The 22,450-nt window shown below is 38.2% G+C and overlaps 1 protein-coding gene across 8 annotated transcripts in view; it reads left to right on the top strand.

The window, feature by feature from the left end:
• The window catches only part of htt (huntingtin), a 52,595-nt gene that overhangs the window by 8,647 nt on the left and 21,498 nt on the right, over window positions 1-22,450 (top strand). For 2 of the 8 annotated variants that reach the window (XM_079616703.1, XM_079616701.1), the window contains exons 10-40: window positions 3,204-3,281; window positions 3,970-4,337; window positions 5,461-5,584; window positions 5,678-5,796; window positions 5,901-6,012; window positions 6,171-6,308; window positions 6,988-7,146; window positions 7,227-7,324; window positions 7,431-7,570; window positions 7,719-7,782; window positions 8,552-8,652; window positions 8,741-8,887; window positions 9,666-9,786; window positions 10,176-10,321; window positions 10,515-10,666; window positions 11,654-11,856; window positions 11,976-12,102; window positions 12,248-12,372; window positions 15,002-15,112; window positions 15,216-15,293; window positions 15,372-15,595; window positions 15,699-15,777; window positions 16,385-16,546; window positions 16,695-16,750; window positions 17,265-17,413; window positions 19,525-19,661; window positions 19,751-19,867; window positions 20,005-20,127; window positions 20,499-20,749; window positions 21,882-22,024; window positions 22,174-22,384. In XM_079616703.1, coding sequence (XP_079472829.1) covers window positions 3,204-3,281; window positions 3,970-4,337; window positions 5,461-5,584; window positions 5,678-5,796; window positions 5,901-6,012; window positions 6,171-6,308; window positions 6,988-7,146; window positions 7,227-7,324; window positions 7,431-7,570; window positions 7,719-7,782; window positions 8,552-8,652; window positions 8,741-8,887; window positions 9,666-9,786; window positions 10,176-10,321; window positions 10,515-10,666; window positions 11,654-11,856; window positions 11,976-12,102; window positions 12,248-12,372; window positions 15,002-15,112; window positions 15,216-15,293; window positions 15,372-15,595; window positions 15,699-15,777; window positions 16,385-16,546; window positions 16,695-16,750; window positions 17,265-17,413; window positions 19,525-19,661; window positions 19,751-19,867; window positions 20,005-20,127; window positions 20,499-20,749; window positions 21,882-22,024; window positions 22,174-22,384 — 4,363 coding nt within the window. Of the gene's footprint in view, window positions 1-3,203; window positions 3,282-3,969; window positions 4,542-5,460; window positions 5,585-5,677; window positions 5,797-5,900; window positions 6,013-6,167; window positions 6,309-6,987; window positions 7,147-7,226; window positions 7,325-7,430; window positions 7,571-7,718; window positions 7,783-8,551; window positions 8,653-8,740; window positions 8,888-9,665; window positions 9,787-10,175; window positions 10,322-10,514; window positions 10,667-11,653; window positions 11,857-11,975; window positions 12,103-12,247; window positions 12,373-15,001; window positions 15,113-15,215; window positions 15,294-15,371; window positions 15,596-15,698; window positions 15,778-16,384; window positions 16,547-16,694; window positions 16,751-17,264; window positions 17,414-19,524; window positions 19,662-19,750; window positions 19,868-20,004; window positions 20,128-20,498; window positions 20,750-21,881; window positions 22,025-22,173; window positions 22,385-22,450 lie in introns of all 8 variants that reach the window. The other 6 variants (XM_079616702.1, XM_079616699.1, XM_079616697.1 and 3 more) reach the window with 4 other exon arrangements.

The raw sequence follows: 22,450 nt of genomic DNA, 5'->3' as shown, positions 1-22,450 counted from the left end.
TGAATTTGAATTGTGTAAATCTGAATTATTTGCAAGTGTAATCTAACAAAATTGAATTTTAGGTGGTAGTTTAAATAGTTCTGAATTTGAATTTTTTTAAACGAATATTGAACATTTGAAATTTAACAAATTGAAATGTTTTTATGGCTGAATTTTATAGACATGTATTTTCAAACAGTAATATTCAGTTTAAAAAAATTCAGATTCAAGTTTTCAAGATGAAGAAATTCAGAACTTTAAATTCAGTTTTCTAAAATTCAATGTCAAAAATTCAAGTTAAAAAATTCAGATCTGACAGAAAGTAGGTCACAGGTCATCCACAGGGAAGAGTAGATGATCTCAGAAAAGTCGAACAGAGCATTTTGGCCAATTGGGGACTGCGGAAGTTTTCCAGCGCGAACGTGGTGGTGGTTCAAGTCAAGAGGTTGCCACTCTCTGACTCTTGTCATGAATCGCCCGGAGGTCTATTACATGTACGACGCAGTCTAGACCGGACGCGAACGGTGCGACGCGACCCGTGAAATCCCCAACAGCACACGGATTCCCCATCCTATTTCTGACCTAGTCCCAGCTCTTTGCAACAGTCGCTTCAAGCTGTGTTGCGTCGCGCCGCTCGCGTCCTGTCTGTGTAACTGAGGTCTAGTAGACAAGGTGGCGTTCTAATCAATTTTACACAAAATGTAGGCTACTTTAAAACAAACACCAGAGACCGCTTAGACAAATGTCCCACGTGCTGAGAACGCTAACCTAACATATAAACACAAAATCATTCATGTTTAAGAATCTTAACGTTACCTCCGGGCGATTCATGACAAGAGTGGACATTCTAAAACGCTCACGTGAAAAACGCTTAACGTGGCTCACTGTACGAAGACAGTGATATTAAAGGACCAAACTCAGTACAAATCATATTAATAAACCATACTTTGTATAAAAAATCAGATGAGCCCAGAATACCTACGCAACGCGTTTAATTGTGCGTTAAGCATTTCCTTACCATAGAAAACCGTTATAAGAAAACGCTTAACGTGGCTTACTGTACAAAGACAGTGATATAAGGACCGTACACATCATATTAATAAACCATACATGTATAAAACATCAGATGAGCCCAGAATATGAACGCAATGCGTTTAATTACGCGTTAAGCATGTTCTTACCATAGAAAACCGTTATAAGAAAACACTTAACGTGGCTTAATAAACCTTAAACCTGATTTGTTATACATAGTAGGCCTATGGTTTATTAAGGACCATTTAAGGTTTATTAAGCCACGTTAAGCGTTTTCTTATAACGGTTTTCTATGATTAGAACATGCTTAATTAAATGCGTTGCGTTCATATTCTGGGCTCATCTGATTTTTTTATACAAAGTGGTTTATTAATATGATTTGTACTGAGTTTGGTCCTTTAATATCACTGTCTTCATACAGTAAGCCACGTTAAGCGTTTTCATATCGGTTTTCTATTAAGGAATTTCTATTAACGCGTTGCGTTCATATTCTGGGCTCATCTGATTTTTTATACATGGTTTATTAGGCTACTGAGTTTGGTCCTTGTCTTTGTACAGTAAGCCACGTTAAGCGTTTTCTTATCGTTTTTCTATGGTAAGGAAATGCTTAACGCGTTGCGTTCATATTCTGGGCTCATCTGATTTTTTATACATAGTATGGTTTATTAATATGATGTGTACGGTCCTTATATCACTGTCTTTGTACAGTAAGCCACGTTAAGCGTTTTCTTATAACGGTTTTCTATGGTAAGGAAATGCTTAACGCACAATTAAACGCGTTGCGTAGGTATTCTGGGCTCATCTGATTTTTTATACAAAGTATGGTTTATTAATATGATTTGTACTGAGTTTGGTCCTTTAATATCACTGTCTTCGTACAGTGAGCCACGTTAAGCGTTTTTCACGTGAGCGTTTTAGAATGTCCACTCTTGTCATGAATCGCCCGGAGGTAACGTTAAGATTCTTAAACATGAATGATTTTGTGTTTATATGTTAGGTTAGCGTTCTCAGCACGTGGGACATTTGTCTAAGCGGTCTCTGGTGTTTGTTTTAAAGTAGCCTACATTTTGTGTAAAATTGATTAGAACGCCACCTTGTCTACTAGACCTCAGTTACACAGACAGGACGCGAGCGGCGCGACGCAACACAGCTTGAAGCGACTGTTGCAAAGAGCTGGGACTAGGTCAGAAATAGGATGGGGAATCCGTGTGCTGTTGGGGATTTCACGGGTCGCGTCGCACCGTTCGCGTCCGGTCTAGACTGCGTCGTACATGTAATAGACCTCCGGGCGATTCATGACAAGAGTCAGAGAGTGGCAACCTCTTGACTTGAACCACCACCACGTTCGCGCTGGAAAACTTCCGCAGTCCCCAATTGGCCAAAATGCTCTGTTCGACTTTTCTGAGATCATCTACTCTTCCCTGTGGATGACCTGTGACCTACTTTCTGTCAGATCTGAATTTTTGAACTTGAATTTTTGACATTGAATTTTAGAAAACTGAATTTGAAGTTCTGAATTTCTTCATCTTGAAAACTTGAATCTGATTTTTTTTAAACTGAATATTACTGTTTGAAAATACATGTCTATAAAATTCAGCCATAAAAACATTTCAATTTGTTAAATTTCAAATGTTCAATATTCGTTTAAAAAAATTCAAATTCAGAACTATTTAAACTACCACCTAAAATTCAATTTTGTTAGATTACACTTGCAAATAATTCAGATTTACACAATTCAAATTCAAATCATTTTGTCATAATATAAGCTCCATACTTATTAATATGTTTATCCTGTTTGATAACTAATCATGAATCTGTATCTTCAAGATTGACTGCACCACTGCAATCCAATTTTTCACCACGCACGTGCTTTTCATTCTCTGCTTATTCCTTCCTCTAACCCTCCAAATGAATTTTTGGGCTTTTTCTGCTCTCTTCGCTTCCTGTTTCCTGCATTCAGCCGGTGGGTCAACATGCAGTCCTCTCCTCCTCAGGAAGCAGAAAGGTGACTTCTTGTCTGCCCTTCTTTTGCGTCTAACCTACTGACATATTTCTGGGCTGTCTGTGGCATGTTGGTAGAACTTCACTAGTTTTAATAATGAATGTAGAATCAGAGTTTTAGGAATGTGTTTGGAATAGAAAAATGGTTATTTTATTATAATGATATGCCTTGACTCTTGTGATTGTCTTAGGTAAGCTGTTGTCAGGTGAAGAAGAGGGTTTGGAGGATGACCCTGAGAGGGCAGAGGTCACCACTGGATCCTTCACAGGTAAGTTGAGGAGAGGTGTGCTGTTATGTTTTAGACTTTCTGATGGATCATCGTTAAAAAAAAATCCCATAAACTTACCTTAATGGAAGGAGCAGAGCCATAGTTAAGAACCTGAATATCAAATACACTATTGTTCAAAAGTTTGGGGGCAGTAAGATTACCTTCAATTAACCAAAATTAATACTTTTTTCAGACAGGACAGTAAAGCCATTTACAATGGTACACAATAAGTACAAAAGATTTCAGTTTCAAATAAATCCTGTTGTTTTGAATCATGTTCTATTCATCAAAGAATATACAGTAGAACAAATGTATTACTGTTTCCAAAAAATATTAAGCAGCACTGTTTTCAGTTTTGATAATAATAATAAATGTTTCTTGAGCAGCAAACCGGCAAATAATAATGATTTTCGAAGGATCATGTGACACAGAAGCCTGAAGTCATGATGCTTTAAAATTCTGCTTTTCCATCAAAAGAATGCAGCGTACTTTATAATATAGTCAAATGGAAAGCAGTGACACAATGGCTTCTACTTCGAGTATCATGACCATGAATTTTGCGTTTTTCATAAAATGTAAAAATCTAGTTAATATTAAATTTGACATACTCATTGGATTCAAACAAATACATTTCATGTATTGTGCGGCAGGAATAATGCATTGTTGCACTCTTTCACATTTCCCCAAGCCTCGGTCGGTGGCGACAGCTCCAGTGAAGCTCCCTCCTCATCAGGCGTTTCGTCTCTTGGCACATCTGACATCATCACAGAGCAGCCACGGTCCTCCCAGCATACCCTGCAGCCGGGGGACTCAGTGGACCTGAGTGCATCAGAGCAGGGTGTAGGGCCTGATACTCCAGATGAGGAAGATGAGGAGGACATGCTAAGCCGCAGCTCAAGCGGGGGAGCTGGGCTCGTCAGCACGTCCGGTGACTTAATAGCGGATGGCAACCAGATGTCAGTGGGAGCCGTGTCATCGTCGCCCCCTAGTGACAGTTCCCAGACGACTACGGAGGGGCCGGACTCCGCCGTGACGCCTTCAGACTGCGCCGAGCTCGTAAGTGTCACGGTCACCAGCAGGCGCTATCGGAACCATTCACCACCTTCCCCAACTCCCACCGAAGGGCCGGACACACACTCCGAAAGCGAGTCATCTATCTACAGGCCATCCTCTTCCTCCTTCTCTACCTCGTCTTCTTCCTCCACCTTTTCTGCCATCTCTTCCTCTAGCAGTAGTGACCAGGTCAGCAGAGGACAGGGGGTGAGGTTATTGTTGCTCGTCCCCGCCCCTGATAGGACCCCGCCCCTTATTTGCCCCGCCCCCACATGCACGACCTCTCTCCTGAGGTGTTCAAACACCTTTATTGACCTCATTCTCTGGACCAATGATTCAAAACCAAGTCCCAACAACAATCATGCTGATGTCAGATCAGTTTTAAGGGTGTCATTTGAAGATGAATCAGTGTTGTTATGTTAATTATTTAAATTATTTAAATGATTTATTTATATTATTGATTTATATTATTTAAATGATAATTAAAACAAAGTTTTAATAAAAAAAATTGTTTTTAGATGAATTAATAAAAAAATGTAAATGAAAGTTAGATATGTTGCTTTGGCTACTAGCTGAAATAAGTTTAAGTTGGAGTATTACGATTAACTAAAGCTAAAATAAAATATAAATATTTGAGGAAAACAAAAACTAATGAAATCAACAAAAGCACTTACTAAAGTGAAAATAAAAAACTGAAAGTATCTAAATATAAGGCTATAAAAAATATGAATACATACTAAGATAACAGTAGATTTTTTTTTTTTGCCGTTTCCCTGTTTTGATAATTCGATGAACCGCAAGTCACAAGCTCCTTTCAGCCAAATTAGACTGAAACTTACCACTGTATGAATTAATAACTAATTAATCAGTCATTAAATCTGCAATCAGTAGTGCAACTGTGCGAGTTGGTGAGGCCCGAAATAGTCTTGACATGCATATGATTAAGCTTTGATCAAACAATATTTGTATGAGTTCCCTAAAGTGATGCTGCATGTTCGACTGTTGTTTGTGTACCTTTGCATGAATGAGTTGTTGTGAATGTTTATGCTTGTTTGTGAGTTTACTTCATTTTTATTGGCACATATATAATACATATATCTGTACTGTGTATGTGTGTGATATGTAGGCGCTGGATGGCAGTGAGAGTCAGTACTCAGGGATGCAGATCGGCACACTGCAGGATGAAGAAGAGGAGGGAGCAGCTCCACAACCTGACAAACCTCCTGAGCCTTTCTCCCAGTCGGCACTGGGTACACATGCTCACTTGTACACTTGCTCAGTTATACATCCTGCTTTATTAGTTATCCTTCTGGCTCACAGTTCTGTTTTCTCATGTCGCATAGCTTTAAGTAAGCCCCATCTTCTGGAGGGAAAAGGTCACAACAGGCAATCATCTGACAGCAGTGTGGATCGATTCATACCAAAGGAAGAGGTTCTGGAATCTGCAGAACTTGACAACAAGGTGAACAAGAACATAAAAAATGATGTTGTACCTTTACAGAGATCTACCGGTAATAGTTAAACTGTGCAGTCTGTGAATCTTTCGTATACGTTCTGTGTGTTTAGCCATCTAGAATTAAAGGAGATATTGGTCACTATACTGATCCAAAGGAAGAGCCTCTTGTGCACTGTGTCCGGCTGCTGTCTGCCTCCTTCCTGCTCACCGGCCAAAGAAATGGTGAGGAACATGACTATAGCTTCACATGAACTCTCATGTGTTGCTTGACTCGGTGTGTTGCTTGACACAATAGCATACAAGGCTCTTTGGTGTTGGTGTTTGCTATTTGAACATTTAAAGTGTGTTTCTTCATTAAATATTATGTATGTATGTAGTAGGGCTGGTTCCTGATAATGAGGTGCGTGTGAGCGTTAAGGCGTTAGCTGTTAGCTGTGTTGGGGCAGCAGCAGCTCTTCTACCTGAAGCCTTCTTTAACAAACTCTACCTGCAGCCACTAGATGGACAACAACCAGATGGTGAGAAATACACTGACAAATATCCTGTTCATCCATCGGTCTACTGCTCTCTTGTTTTTTTGTTTTTGTTTTGACATAAAAAAAAATTCCATGTATATTTTTTGTTTGACACCTGTGTTTTGTGTTCTTTTATTTGACATACATTTTTTGTTGTGTTTTTGTTTCGACAACTATTTTGTTTTGTTTTGACGTCTTGTCTTTTGTCAGTTTTGTGTTTTGACATCTATCTTTTGTTTTGTCTTGACATTTGTTTTGTTCTTCTTTTGTTTTGAGATCTATTTTTGTTGTTTTGTTTAGTTTTTTTTAATTCTATTTAGGTTTTAACATGTTTTGTTTTGATATCTATTTCGTTTTTTTGACACATCTGTTTTGTTTGGACATCTTTTTTACTACTATCTACTTGTTTTTTGACACCTTTTTTGTTTTTGACATCTGATTTTTCATTTTGACTGTTTTTTTATCAGTTTTTTTTTTATGCTTTGACGTCTATGTGATTTGGTTTTTATACATCTATTTTTTTCTGTTTTGTTTTGACATCTTTTTTTTGTTGTGTTTTGTCTTTTTGTGTTTTCGTGTCTGTTTTGTTTTCTTGTCTTTTTTGTAAATATATTCAAAGTTAAATAACCAAGCTGTGACTTTAAGTGCTGGTGTGTGAATATGTTGTTGTGTTTGTCAACAGAGCAACAGTACATCAGTGATATACTGCAGTACATTGAACACGGGGATCCTCAGATCAGAGGAGCCACTGCCATCCTGTGTGGGGCTTTAATCCAAGCTATCCAGCTCAAGACACGCTACAACACGGAGACATGGCTGTCCCAAATCCACTCGGTCACAGGTTAAAACTACAGCGACAGCTCGATCAAATTAATTACAAAATCTAAGGTCTTCACATTCTCTGTCTTTCTGTTTTCTCAGGAAACTCCGTGACAATCGAAAACCTTGTTCCTCTGCTGCAGCGAAGTCTAAAAGATGAATCTTCAGTCACGTGTAAAATGGCCTGTGCTGCTGTTAGGGTGAGTATATACTACCGGTATACATAAACATAAAGAATGCTAGTTTATGCCTGTCTGTCAGTTTTGGAAGATTATAATTATATTGAGTGTGTTTACTCAACCACAGCACTGTATCATGGCGTTGTGCAATGGCAGTCTCAGTGAACTTGGCCTGCAGCTGCTTATTGATCTGTTGACCCTGAAGGACTGCTCTTATTGGCTGGTTCGCACTGAGCTCTTAGAGACGCTTGCTGAGATAGATTTCCGGTGAGAGGACAAAAACTTTACTTGCATTTGAATGAATATCAAAGAACATTTTGATAAAATCTTTTATTAGGCTCACATATGCGTAATGACTGTATAACTGCACAAACATCTGAATGTTAAAATCACCTGCTTTTTTTGTGTTTGTCAGGTTAGTAAGTTTTTTGGAGAGGAAAACTGAGAAGTTGCACAAAGGAGAGCATCACTACACTGGGGTACGCCATCTCTTTCGCTCTTCTCTCAATTTAAGATGGATTAATTTGTCATGTTTTATTTATCTAGTACAAAATAATGATGATAAAAAAAGTCTGTCATCATTTACTCACCTTTATGTGGTTTTCATATGACTTTCTTTCTTGGATTAATTTTTTTTGTTTAGACAAAACTATCACAAAACATTATCTAACACACTGTACCCCATATACAAATGCTTAATAATTCATGTATCATCTTTTTCTCAATGTTAAATAATTTTTTATTTTATTTTATATATTGGCAGTTCAGCATAAATATGATTGTACCTTGTAAAATGTAAAATGTAAAATTAATTTTGAACTGCAAAAAAAAGCTTCCTGAATATAGTTTTGTAATGAACAGTATTTTTTATTTATATTGTATAACATAGTGCTGTCAAATCGATTACTCGCAGCTAACATAAAATTTTGTTTACGTAATATATGTGTGTGTACATATATTATTAAATTGATATATATCATATATAGGTCTGTGTGTGTGCATATAAAGTATATTTGTGTGTATATAAACAGTATATACACAGACAGACATATATATATATATATATATATATATATATATATATATATATATATATATATATATATATATACATTATGTAAACACAAACTTTTATGTTAGATGCGATTAATCGATTTGACAGCACTAATATATTTATAATATATTTTACAGTATGAGAAATGTAATCAATATTTAATTAATACAACATTTTCATTTGTATATTATCAGTTGTTGAGGCTGCAGGACAGAGTTCTGAATGATGTTGTGCTTTATCTACTGGGCGATGATGACCCACGTGTGAGACATGTGGCAGCAAACACCATCGGCAGGTATTTACACGTTTAATCTTTGACTAATCATCTTCCAGCCACACATCAGAAATCTCACACTCTGATTTTGATCGATCTCTCTCCTCAGGTTGGTGCCCAGGTTGTTCTACGACTGTGATCAGGCTCAAACAGACCCGGTTGTGGCAATAGCACGAGATCAGAGCAGTGTGTACCTGCAGCTGCTAATGCACGAGACCCAGCCTCCATCACAGTTCACCGTCAGCACCATCACACGGTACACTACAGACATACTCCATTTACATGACGCCAGTGTTGTGTTTAAAGGGATAGTTCACCCAAAAATCATAATTTACTCAACCTCAAGTTGTTCCAAACATGTATACATTTATACATGTACACAAGATATTTTTAAGAAAGTTTGTAACCAGGCCGCTTTGGGGCACCATTGACTTCCATAGTAGGAAAAAAAAATACTATGGAAATCAATGGTGCCCCAGAACTGTTCAGTTTCCCACATTCTTTAAAAGATCGTTCTTTGTGTTCAACAGAGCTGTATACAGGTTTGGAACAACCTGAGGGTGAGTAAATTATGACAGAATTTTAGTTTTTGGGTGAACTATACCTTTAATTAGTGTTTAAGGTTTTTTATTTTATTTTATTTTTTAAGAAACACATACTGTTATTCATTAAGGGCAGATTACATTCTAATTAAGTTCTATTTCAAATGAATGTGGTTATTTTAAATGTTTCTATTCATCAAAGAATCCTGATAAAATGTATTATGGTTTCCACAAACATATTAGGCAACATAACTGTTTTCAACAATAGTAAAAAGAAATGTTTCTTGGGCTTATATATTATAATAGAAAACAGTTGTTTTAAATTGTAATAATATTTCACAATATTGCGGTTTTACTGTATTTTTATCAAATAATTGCAGCCTAGGTGAGCATAAGAGACTTTTTTGCAAAAGCATTACTGACCTAACAAACGTTTGAATGGTAGTGTACTTGGCTTTAATCTTATTCTTTATATGCTCTGTTTTATTGCAGAACATACCGTGGCTACAATCTGTGTCAGAACGCACCAGATGTTACCGTAGAGAACAACCTATCCCGGGTCATCACTGCCATCTCCCATGCCCTCACCTCCTCCACTTCCAGAGCCATGACTGTGAGTGCCTCAACTCTGACCTTTTAAGTAAAATTGATTTAAAGGCCACCCTTTGTTTTATATATATATATACATATATAAAAAAAATATAGGCCTATATATATTTTTATTTTATTTTTTTAACTGTCTCTAAATACCAAGACTCCACAGAGGCTACATTTTTTTGTTGTTTTAGAGGATCATAACTTATTTTTCTTATATTTCACTTACTTTTTCTCAACATACTATAACAAAACAAGGCAGAAAATGTTTTATAATAATGAAAGGCCTCTGTGGGGTTCCGTATGGTTGGAAATAGTTCAGTTTGGTGTTGCAGAAATAACTTTATGTATTATGAGTGGTCTTATTTGAACCTAATGTCTAATCTCTTTACTCTGTCATCTCTCCAGTTTGGCTGTTGTGAGGCTCTATTCCTTTTATCCAGCACGTTCCCAGTGTGCACCTGGAGCACAGGCTGGCACTGTGGCTTTGTGAGCTCTTCTGTCTTTCATCTCAACCGCTCCAGCCAGTACCGCAGCCGAGGACGCTCCTTTAGGTACACACTCACAAAATAAACTGAACCTTAGGGCTATTCCTTCAGGACCAAGAATAAAACTTGCTTAGATTAGATGCCTTGATCGTAACGTTAGTACAAAGAGTATAAAGTCAAGCTCAATTGGTATTGTGAGTGCAATGTTTTATCTGTCTGTTTCACTCTGCAAAGGTATGAATGAGCTCTTTTTCTTTAGTCTCTCTCAGTCTGGCAGTAGTGAGGAGGTGCGCAGGTCTCTGACGGTTGGCGTGGCCGGCATAGTTTTGTCTCTCCTCTCCTCTGCTTGGTTCCCTCTTGATCTCTCCGCCCATCAGTCTGCTCTTCTACTGGCTGGAAACCTTCTTGCTGGTATAAACTTATTTAGATTGGATTAGCCACAGTTTAACCCGCCTGGGATGTTCAAAAATAGTCGGCTGTTCATGGTCATTTTTTGAGAAGAGTGTAACTTTTTTTGTTTAATGAAATGTTTAATAAAAAGAAATGAATCTTCCCTGAAGAAGTAACACTAAAATTATGTATTATATATTCTATAAATATACATTTATAAATAAATTCTATGTTGAAATTATTCTGGATTCTAGGCAAATTTTAGGTTAGAGAAGTTTTAAGGGGTTATTTAGATTAATCAGATCTTATGATTAGATAAATCCCTTTAAGCTGCGAAAAAATTGTGCCCTCCCTTGTCTGTTTGGGGCCTTTTTTGTCCCGGAACTGTAAAACTGTAATTTGTTTTTATGAAATTATATACAACTAATTTCCCTAATGTAGTAACTATAGAAGTATGCATATATAATTAATTTGGTCTAATTTGCATTAAGCAAATAAACAAACATTTGAAACTTTACTACAGTACAAATCTATGCTTCTGTAAGTGAATCTTTTTAACTCTGGATGTTTCGTAGTCTAACTCTTTTATTTCTTTGTGTTTGTTCAGCATTGTGGCTGATATGTAGATTTTATTCAACACATATTTTAAAAAAAGTTCTCTGCATTGCGGTCTTTCTCATTAATTTCCTATGGTCGGTCAATTTTGACCACGACCAGCAAAGATGCTACTTTTTTTTATATCCACTCATTAGTTAAAAAAAGTAATCGAGGTTTGAACCTCACTGATTATAGAAACTTAATTTTTGTTATAAAATAAACTGAAATTAAATCTACCAAAAATGAGTGACCAGCCTAGGAGGGTTAAGTGTGATTGTATACCATTTATCCAAAGCTGATAGACGTATCACCTGTGGAGCACACTTTTATTTATTTATTATTATTATCATTTTTATTTCATTTTTTACATCTGTTTGAATTTAAAATGTTGTTGTCTGCCTGTTTTTGAAGCTATTGCACCAAAGTGCATGAAGAGTCCATGGGCAGGTGACGAGGAGTCTAACCCGGCCCCCTCTAAGGTGGAGGAGCCGTGGCCTGCTCTTAACGACCGCTCTCTGGTTGTTATGGTGGAGCAGCTGTTCTCGCACCTGCTGAAGATCCTCAACATCTGTGCCCATGTGCTGGATGACACCCCCCCAGGCCCTGCAGTCAAGGTAAAAAATGCATTCAATAGAGTCTGATTATAATAATGCTATAAATGCACAACACATCAGTAATATTTCATATTTTCTCACTATATTAAAAGCTTCATTATTTCTGTTAATCCTTCCAGGCTACTTTACCATCATTGGCCAACACTGCCTCTCTCAGTCCAATCAGACGGAAGGGTAAAGAGAAGGAGATGACGGAGACAAGCAACACCCCCATGAGCCCAAAGAAAGGAGGAGAAACCAACACGGGTACAGTCACTCCTACAGAGCCACCTGTTGACCATACAGATGAATTATATTGCTTTGGGTACACAAGGAAAATGGGTCTCTTTGTGTGGTTTTATTATTTGTTAATTGAATATTTACGGTTGTCTTGCACTGTGTTTTCATACAGGCAGAGCAGCAGACAGCACCGCAATAGCATCAGTTAACAAGTCCACCTCAATGGGCAGCTTTTATCACCTTCCTCCTTATCTGAAGCTTTATGATGCACTGAGAGCTACACACGCTAACTTCAAAGTAAGTCTGAAGTCATAAGCATTTTGATTTGTCTTTTATATATAGGCCTACTATTGTTTTTTTTTGTAAGAAATTAATACATTTATGCAGCAAGGATGCATTAAAAGTGACAGAATAGAAATCTTTTTAAACATTATAAAATGTCTTAAAGTAACACCAGGTAACTTTTGCTCTCGGGGTCCCCCTAGAGTTGGGAAACAGTATTGTCCTCTACTACTGTCGTAAACTCTGTCATCCTGCATGCATGTGCATTTGTTGACAACCATGATAGCCCTGAACACTGTAGGAGGAGTTCACATGCAGGTGTTCTGCTTGCGTCACGTGTGAAATGTCTTCATCCAGGTACAGTGGCAATATCTTTCAGCATGTCATGATACGAATATAATTTCATGGGTTTTATTTTTTTTCAAACGACAAATGATCGCGATGCTCATGTTTACAAGCCAGCGTCATTATAGTAGCCTAGTCTATTGGTTACCGTTTTACTGAATCTATATGATACTTCAATGCAATGTTTGAGTGGTAGATATAATAACCATATATCGTCAATATTATAATATCAAGCTACCATAGATGAATCTGCAAATTTTACAAATCGATTTGCATTATAGCTTGAGGCAAGACAAATAAACAAATATCACAGACATGTTAGGTATCCTAAAATATGATTTTGTACATCTTATATATTTACTTGCAAGAATGTAGCCCCTACCAAACTTGTACACGCCCTTTAGACATAGGCTTTCATTTGATATTTGAAAGTCCGCATCGGTCGGGCATAGGGTTGCCACCTTTGATTTGTGAAAAACCGGGACACTCAGATTATTATTATTTTTTGGGGTCTGAGTTGTAGGTTGTAAATAGTATTTTCTTTGACACTGGTGGCTCATCCGATTTTGTTGTGTTATCCTCCTCGTCCGTCTCTCCCCCCATTTCACACAATAGATGTAAATAGACAGTTTAAAAAAGCTAGCTAGCAACTAAACTCACACTGTATCATCTTGGATGTGTGTTGATGCGCGCACGACCGACCGACCGACCGCACAGGCAGTTGCTAGGCGATAAGTTGAGCTTCCAATCAAATAAAAGTAAACGCCTGGCATTGGCCAATCCACAGTTTTTCCCGTTTTTACCCGTTTACGGACACAGGATTGGATGTACTGTACACAACTATGAAGAAAACACAGTAACAGTAGACGGAAACGGTTTCATTTGAAACCAGGAAATTCTACTTTAGAAGTACATTTTCACAAAAAAACGGGACAATTCGTGTCCCGGGAAAGAATATAAATTTTCTGGGACTGTCGCTCAAAAAAGAGAACAATCCCTGGAAAACCGGGACGGGTGGCATCGGGCACCCCCCCTCCCCTTTCAGCTCACGCCAGTGTTGATCCTCGTTCTGCCTTTAATGCGATCACTTTCTCGTTTCCTCTTTTTGCTTTCCTCCGACAAAACCTTTGCTTTCTTGCTTTTCGTTGCTGCTTCGTCCATGACTATAACATTTGGCAAACAAATGCTAGTTTGGCTCGCACGTCCGATTTTAAGGAAGTGGAGGTGGTGGTGGAAGTGACGTATATGCCGTAAAGCAGTCGAATTTTGTAGTTCTCTTTGTTCGCCGGTTACTACCCGAAACCCGAAGTTTAAAAGTACGATTAAAAATGCTACAGACCCCGTCAGGCTATGGCAGACGTGTCATTCAACCTATTGTAAGCCGATGTACCATCACAAGAGACTTGGAAATATATTATTAAGGTTGAAAAGTTACCTAGAGCTGCTTTAACTCAGCAAATAAAGAAATGTCACTTTTTTCAGGATGCTATATTTGAAAGATAATTTTTTGTAAAAATCCAAATAAGCTTTACAGATCTCTTTTGGAAAGTGTTTAAACAATGTTTATCATGCTTGTTCAATGAACCATAAACAATTATTGGACATGCACATGTGGAACAGTCCTTAAGACACTAACAGTTTACAGGTGGTAGACAAAAGTCATAGTTCCAATAATTTAGGACACTAAAGAGATATATCTACTGACTCTGTAAAACGCAAGGGAAAACGCTCTGTTCACCTGTGTGAACATGCCATAGACCTGCTGCAGGAGGCATGAGAACTGCAGATGTGGCCAGAGCAATAAACTGCAATGTCTGTAATGTAAGACGCCTAAGACAGTGCTACAGGGAGACTGGGAGGACAGCTTGCCGTGCCAAACCACATATGTCCCCCCAGACATGTTCGAGATCTCCCAGCAAGAATGGGCAAATCTGTCTGTCCATGAGAATGAGATGCTCTGTAGTACTTAAAGGGATAGTTCACCCAAAAATGAAAATGATCCCATGATTTACTCACCCTGAAGTCATTCTAGGTGTATATGACATTCCTGTTTCAGACGAATACAATCGGAGTCATATACCAACTTTTGAACAGTAGTGTATACTGTATATATTTTCAGTTAGCACTTACTGGTTAAGAGAAGCTCTATTGACTATCTTAAGAAAAGATATCACAATAACATGCTTCGCTTTTTATCCCATTCCAAGTACTCAATTTGAAATGTCCAACCCTACTGGATTTATCTTGCTTACAATTTTTCTTTTCTTTTCTTTTCTTTTCTTTTCTTTTCTTTTCCAAGGTGACATTAGACCTTCACAACACCAATGAGAAGTTTGGGGGTTTCCTGAGGTCAGCGCTTGATGTCCTTTCACAGCTGCTTGAGTTGGCCACCCTGCATGATATTGGCAAAGTATGATGTCAAAGCCTAATTATATCTTGTCAATGAACAAAGTATGATATCTGAGCAAAAGTAATATTAAGAACAAACTTTCCCCCTGTATTTATCTGTCTAGTCTGTTGAAGAGATCCTGGGTTACCTCAAGTCCTGTTTCTCACGGGAACCTACTATGGCCACAGTGTGTGTTCAGCAGGTTAGACGTGCGCATTTCTAACTCTTCTGTTTTAAACCATGAAATTCTGGGGCTTCACCGTGTGCTCTTTGCTTACAGCTTTTGAAGTCGTTATTTGGGACCAATCTTGCATCTCAGTATGAGGGGGCCTCATCTAACCCATGTCGGTCCCAGGGCAAGGCCCTGCGGCTTGGCTCGACCAGCGTCAGACCCGGCCTCTACCATTACTGCTTCATGGCCCCTTACACTCACTTTACCCAGGCCCTCGCAGACGCCAGCCTCAGAAACATGGTGCAAGCCGAACAAGAACAGGACGCCTCTGGGTGAGTGAGAGAGTGTTTGTGAACAACATTTCCTCATTGAGATTTATCTGTAGATCTAAAAAGGCCCATTATGAGAACACATGTCTTTTCTGTGATCCTATAGGTGGTTTGATGTCATGCAAAAAGTCTCCAATCAACTGAGGTCAAGTATCACCAATGTCACTCGCCATCGAGGAGACAAGGTAAATTACCCGATGATATGTGACTATAATAATAAAAAAACTAAAAATATCCCAAAACTTTAAAGATGTTGACTGACATAATGATATATTTATAGTGGTAGATGAGGAATATATTGAAATGGATATATTTTGGGTGTTGTGGGTGTTTGTTGAAGTTTTTTTAAATGTATTTATTATTAGTCGTTGTTGTATATGGTTTTATTTTATGTTGCTCTTATTTATTTAAGAATTTTTTTTTTTCTTTTTACAATGTTTTGGGTATGTGTATACCCCCAGTCGAATGTCCCATCTGGTACAATACATTTATTTTAAATCAATACCTTGCAGTGCTATTTTATTTTTACTTGTTTCCTATTATTTTAATTATTCATATTTTCATTTTAGTAATTTTATGTACTTTTGTCATTTATATTTCGCTTTAATTTTAAAATGTAAAACTTTATCTTCATCTTAAAAACTTAAAAAGTTTGTTTTTAGCTATTTTTTGTTTTATTTTTATTTAAGCTTTATTTTAATTGCCAATTTTTTTTAAACAATAACAACACTCATATCTTGACCATTCAGTACAGTAAAAGTGATAATAGTTGACTCCTTGTGTGTGTTTCAGAATGCCATTCATAATCACATCCGTTTGTTTGAGCCGCTGGTGATTAAAGCTCTGAAGCAGTACACCACCAGCACCTCAGTGGGCCTGCAAAGACAGGTGCTGGACCTACTGTCCCAACTTGTGCAGCTCCGGGTCAACTACTGTTTGCTTGATTCAGACCAGGCGAGTCATTTTGACCTGTGGATCAAACTCCTACTGGGTCAACATGCAATGTTCTATGTTTCTCCACTAATTGAGAATCAAAACATTATTTTATTTGTATATTATACTTGCACAGTGCTAATATTTTACTACCCTGTGTTTATTTCAGGTGTTCATTGGTTTCGTTCTAAAGCAGTTTGAGTATATTGAAGTGGGGCAGTTCAAGTAAGACCTTGTGACCGTCATACCAACATACATTACCATACAAAAGTTTGGGGTTGATATGATTTTTAATGTTTTTGAAAGAAGTCTGTTATGCGCACAAAGGCTGCATCAAAAATACACTAAAAACATTAATGATATAGTGAAATGTTATTACAATTTAAAATAACTTTTTTTCTATTTTAATATATTTTAACTTATTGCATATTGCTGTGATGGCAAAGCTGAATTTTCAGCAGCCATTACTTTTTCAGTGTCACATGATCCTTCAAAAATCATTCTAATATGCTGATTTGCTCAGGTAACATTTATTATTATTATCAATGTTGAAAACAATGTGCTGCCTATTGTGTTTTTGGAAACATTATACACCTGAAGTTTATATTCATCAAAGATTCCTGAAAAAAAAGAAATACCCCAAACTTTTGAACAGTATTGTACATTCAATTGCACATGTTCAGATTTGCTAATATTTATTTATTTTTACTTAACCAATGTTTTTTTTTCTTCCGTGTAGGGACTCTGAAGAGATTGTGCCTAACATTTTCTTCTTCCTGGTTCTGCTGTCCTATGAGCGCTACCACTCCAAACAGATCATCAGCATCCCAAAGATCATTCAGCTGTGTGACGGCATCATGGCCAGTGGCAGGAAGGCAGTAACACATGGTGTGTAGAATCACAACACATATTCACATCCTCAAGCAGAATAGGTAACAACTGCAAACTGAAAACCCATTTTAGACAATTGTTTAAAACCATGTTTCCATATTTCTTTATTTTCTAATACTGAACAGACAGTCCTATTATGTTTTTTTTTTTTACATTATCAACTTTCTTTAGTGTGTCATTTTACTGTTTTAGCATGAAATACGTCTGCAAAGTTACAAAGCACAAAGTCCACTCCAATGGGAGCTATTTTCTATATCATTAATCACGGTTTCAGAACTCCCTGAAACGCTTTGATTTCTTCAGTTTTCTTCCGTGAACGTACACGTCACATTATTCCTCATTCAAATAATTTCTGCCCCAAAGCACATGCAAAATATTGGGGATGATGCCTGGTTGATTTGTGTTAGTGGTGTGTTGTTGCCAAGTCTAGAGACGTTGTTGTTTCCACCCCGCTTCTAACTCTGTAATGGTAAGGGGTGTGAAATTTCTGAAACACGCTCTCAACACTTATCCAGTCGACCAATCAAAGCGGATTGCGTTTTTCGAAAGGACAGGCTTTATAGTTACAGGAACTAAACAGAGCGTTACTGACACACAGGGAAGAGAGGTGTTGCGACAATGTAGAACATGTGAAAAATTTGTTTTTTGAACATTCATGCATGAAAACCTATTCTATTAGACCGCAAAAACAAAATCAAGACTTTGTAAAAGGGCATAATAGGTCTTCCTTAAAGGTGCCATGTGTAAAAATTGAGGTACAAATATCCAAAAAATGAGCTACAGGCATCAAAAGAATGAGAAGAAATAAGGGCAATGATGTCATTAAAAAAATGTGAAGTTATAGTGCTGCAGAGATATCAACCTTAATTAGCATTAGCATTACTAGCCACGGCCCGACAGGTGTCGTAATACCAGTTTCGGCCATGGGAGGCGGTATGCGGGCAACATAACCACCAGCCAACCTACAATACACGAATAACTCGCACGGCTTGTGGGCGTTCTTGAACCTGATGTCAATCGTGTGGAAAGTACCATAGACAGTAGGAAAGTACAGCCCACTACTTCATTTCAATTCAGGGAAGAGAGCGGAAGGATGGCTGAAGCCTTTGGCAAGAGACCCTACAACCACCGCGCTCTGATCAAGCACAAATCAGATCAGATAAGAAAAGGACCGCTCGCCACGGTCCGGGCTCGAAAGCGCGGGGGACGGCGAGCGAACTGCAGCGCATAGCCCTGTTTTACAGCGTCCAGCACCCATTCTGACACGCCCGGGATCGCTCCCCATGCTTCCGCACGCATAGCTAGGGGCAGAATGGTCTCCGTGTTCTGACCGCCGCACTGCGCGGGTTGGAGAAACTGAAACGGAGGTATCAACACGGCGCGCGCGCCCTCGTTGTCTGAAGAGTGCTGCTCGCTGACGACAGCAGCCGCTGTTTCACATTCAATGACTCGGTCGCTAAGGACGGAGAACAATGTGTGGCGCGAACAGGTCATTTGTAGCCTACTGTATCTTTCAACAGTGTTCGTGTTTTTTTTACTATAGTAGAGATGATCGGTTCACGTGCGCTGTCTGATGTTTACTGCATCACTCGACATGGAGAGGTTGGGTAAAGTAATAATTACAAGAGCTTCTCGGTTATCAGATACAAGCATTCAACATGCCCTGTAGTTATATATATATAATATATATATATATATATATATATAAATATAGGTTATTTGTGTTTGCGCACGTGATATCAGGAAGCAATGTAATAACGTTACCTGTAATACACACATGATAGCGATGCGCAAATCGAGTGTGTGTGTGGCGCAAATCATTATTGTTTCTTCAACTTATTAAAATATCTTACTTTACTGCAACTATCTGTTTCTGCTTCTTTATCATATTTATAGTGTGTGATTTATAAAATACCATATCCTACATCACATAGTTTGATATGTGAGGTATACTGCCCCCATCTGGTATGGAATGTGGAGTATGACTTGATTTTTTTTGCCAGACAATTACACATGGCACCTTTAAACAAACTACATATTTTTATTCAGAAATGGTTGCATATCATGTAGATTAAGCTTTTGAAGTTATCCTCCTCTTAATTTCTCAGCAATCCCTGCACTGCAGCCCATAGTGCACGACCTCTTTGTGCTGAGAGGCTCCAATAAAGCAGATGCAGGAAAAGAGCTGGAAACTCAAAAGGAAGTGGTGGTGTCCATGCTGCTACGCCTCGTACAACACCATCAGGTAACACTCGTGTGTGTGTTAGTTTTGGAAAAACGTACTCTTTACATTCATGGATTTATGTGTAAAATCATGCATGTTTGTGTTTTTAGGTGCTGGAGATGTTTATTCTGATCCTACAGCAGTGCCATAAAGAGAATGAAGATAAGTGGAAGAGGCTTTCACGACAGATCGCTGACATCATCCTGCCAATGATCGGCAAACAGCAAGTGCGGCTCCGTTTTGACTTTGTGTCTTGATAGCATTACGTTTTCAAGCACCAGATTCATCTCAGATCCCGAATTCAAGCTAACGAACAGTTTTTAAGTAAATGTACTTTACATATTTGCTTCTGTGTGCTTGACAGATGCACCTGGACTCCCATGAGGCATTGGGTGTGTTAAACACACTGTTTGAGACAGTGGCTCCCTCCTCTCTACGGCCTGTAGACATGCTGCTGAAGAGCATGTTCATCACACCATCTACTCTAGTGAGAATCAGTCACATATTACTTTCCTGATGTTATAGATATTATTATCAGTTGAATAGGTTGGAGAGTGGCGGTCAATAAGCAAGTAAATGTTAACTTTGTGGGCAAAAGGGTCCATTGTCTATTGTCAATAGTGTAGTGATGCATGAAGCTCATCTCACATAGAAGTCACTTTCAAAGCAAGCAGCTTTCTATTTGTATACCCAGCGAATTCTTGTGACAAACTTGCCTAAGGATATTTTAACCCTCATTCCAAATTCTCAATTGTGCGGATTCTTATTGAAATTACAAATATTTTCTGAACAATGGTAATTCTGTCTGCAAATTTACCCTATAAAGAGGCTCACTTGTGTCCCTGTTCTTTTCTGTAGGCATCAGTGGGTACGGGGCAGTTGTGGGTGTCTGGGATTCTCGCCATCCTGCGTGTTCTAATCTCGCAGTCCACAGAGGACATCATTCTGTCTCGTATTCAGGAGCTTTCACTGTCCCCATACCTCCTCTCCTGTCCCACCATCCTTCGATTGTCTGACGATGACTGCTCCCCTCCTGAAGCTCCGCCTGCTACCGTGGAAGACTCCAATGAAGAGCCGCAGCGTTTTCCTCCTGAGGAAACATTTGCTAGGTAATTGTTGGTTGCTGCCCATTAAAGTCAGTCTGTGATTGTGGCAAAACAAATGCATACTACGGCACTGCTAAATATGAAATATTAATTTGATAAAATTTCCTGAAAGTTAAATCTGAGAAATAATTGCTAGGTTTTTAAATACATTTTAAATAAATTTATTTCATGCATGGTTAGTTTCCGACAGCGGCTCTGTGCGAGACACCCTTAGCACCTCAGATAGGGTGCAAAACGAACAAGTGGAAAATGCGAAAAATTATTGGCATTGGCGAGAAAATTAAATGGTGTTATTTGTCGGTAACGTTTTTAGTAAATCGAACATTGCATGGTTGTGAAAACGTTACATGGGTTGGTGCCATTATCAAATCGCAAAAGCTGCAATTTAAAAATATGGCAGCCCTGCGTTTTGGGGAAAAGAAATCTGCTGATTTGGAGAGACTAATATTACCTATTTTCATGATGCTGAGTTTTAAAATATCAATATTCAAAATGTATAATTTAACTTACAATGTGCAAAGCAGTGGAAAAATATGTTCAAATACTCCATTTAATGTCAAAGAACTCACAAAATCTGTATTTTTCTGATGCTGTTTGGATGTAGTAAAAACACCCACAAATGTATCAGAAGTCATATGGGTCATGTTTGCATTTTCTTCTGTCACTAGTCATAATTCTAACCTTGAAATCAGGATTAGGCATAAAATAATATCGTACATATGAAAATTGCCTGGCTCAGAGGAAGATAGTCATGTCTTTTCTGGTGATTATGGGATAGTACAATACTTTTATTTTGTGAGAAAGTATGACGTGCTAGAGCAAAACAGACACTATTTTTGGAATCACCACCCCAAAATTTTGGATTTCATTCAACAAATAAGATACAGGGCAGTTTCTTCATTAGTTTATAATTTGTATAATCTAAATTATATTACATAGTGATAATAATAATTGTTTTATAGTCATATTTTTGTCTTTAGTTGATCACTTTCCTATTGAAGATTAGCTGAATATAGCTAGAAAATGTTCTATGTATTACAATATTACACAGAAAACAGTCAGCATTACAACAAGACAAACACAGGAACACTATTATTAATTAATTAACACAATTATGAATCTTTTTCTTTGTCAGGTTCTTATTGCAGTTGGTGGGGGTGTTGCTGGAAGATATCGCCACGAAGCAGGTGAAAGTTGACATGAGCGAGCAGCAGCACACGTTTTACTGTCAGCAGCTGGGCACACTGCTCATGTGTTTGATCCACATTTTCAAATCAGGTATGCACACCCACAGAGCCCACATTTCATGTCTCAACTCATACACAGTCAGGACCCTTTACCAGCTTAGCATACTTCATGATCTCGGTAAAGGGCAACATTATTCCTCTTGGTTTGAATGATCACATTATTTCCCGTAAACCTACCAGGAATGTTCCGGCGGATCACGGCAGCGGGCAGCAGGCTGCTGAAGGCGGAGGGAGGGGAAGGGGGTGATTTTTATACCCTGGAGGGTCTGAACAGCCTGGTGCTCCAGCTCATCACCACGCACCCATCTCTGGTCCTGCTCTGGTGTCAGGTCCTTCTCATCATCAACTACACCAACTACACCTGGTGGTCCGAGGTGCATCAGACTCCCAAGTAAGACTACATTCCAGCAGTGGAAATTAGGAAAGCCGGTTTAATTGATCTTGCAGTTACAACCAG

Source organism: Phoxinus phoxinus (genome assembly GCF_949152265.1).
Source record: "Phoxinus phoxinus genome assembly, chromosome: 6".
Taxonomy (NCBI): Eukaryota; Metazoa; Chordata; class Actinopteri; order Cypriniformes; family Leuciscidae; genus Phoxinus; species Phoxinus phoxinus.
This window is presented reverse-complemented; position numbering and strand designations above follow the sequence as displayed.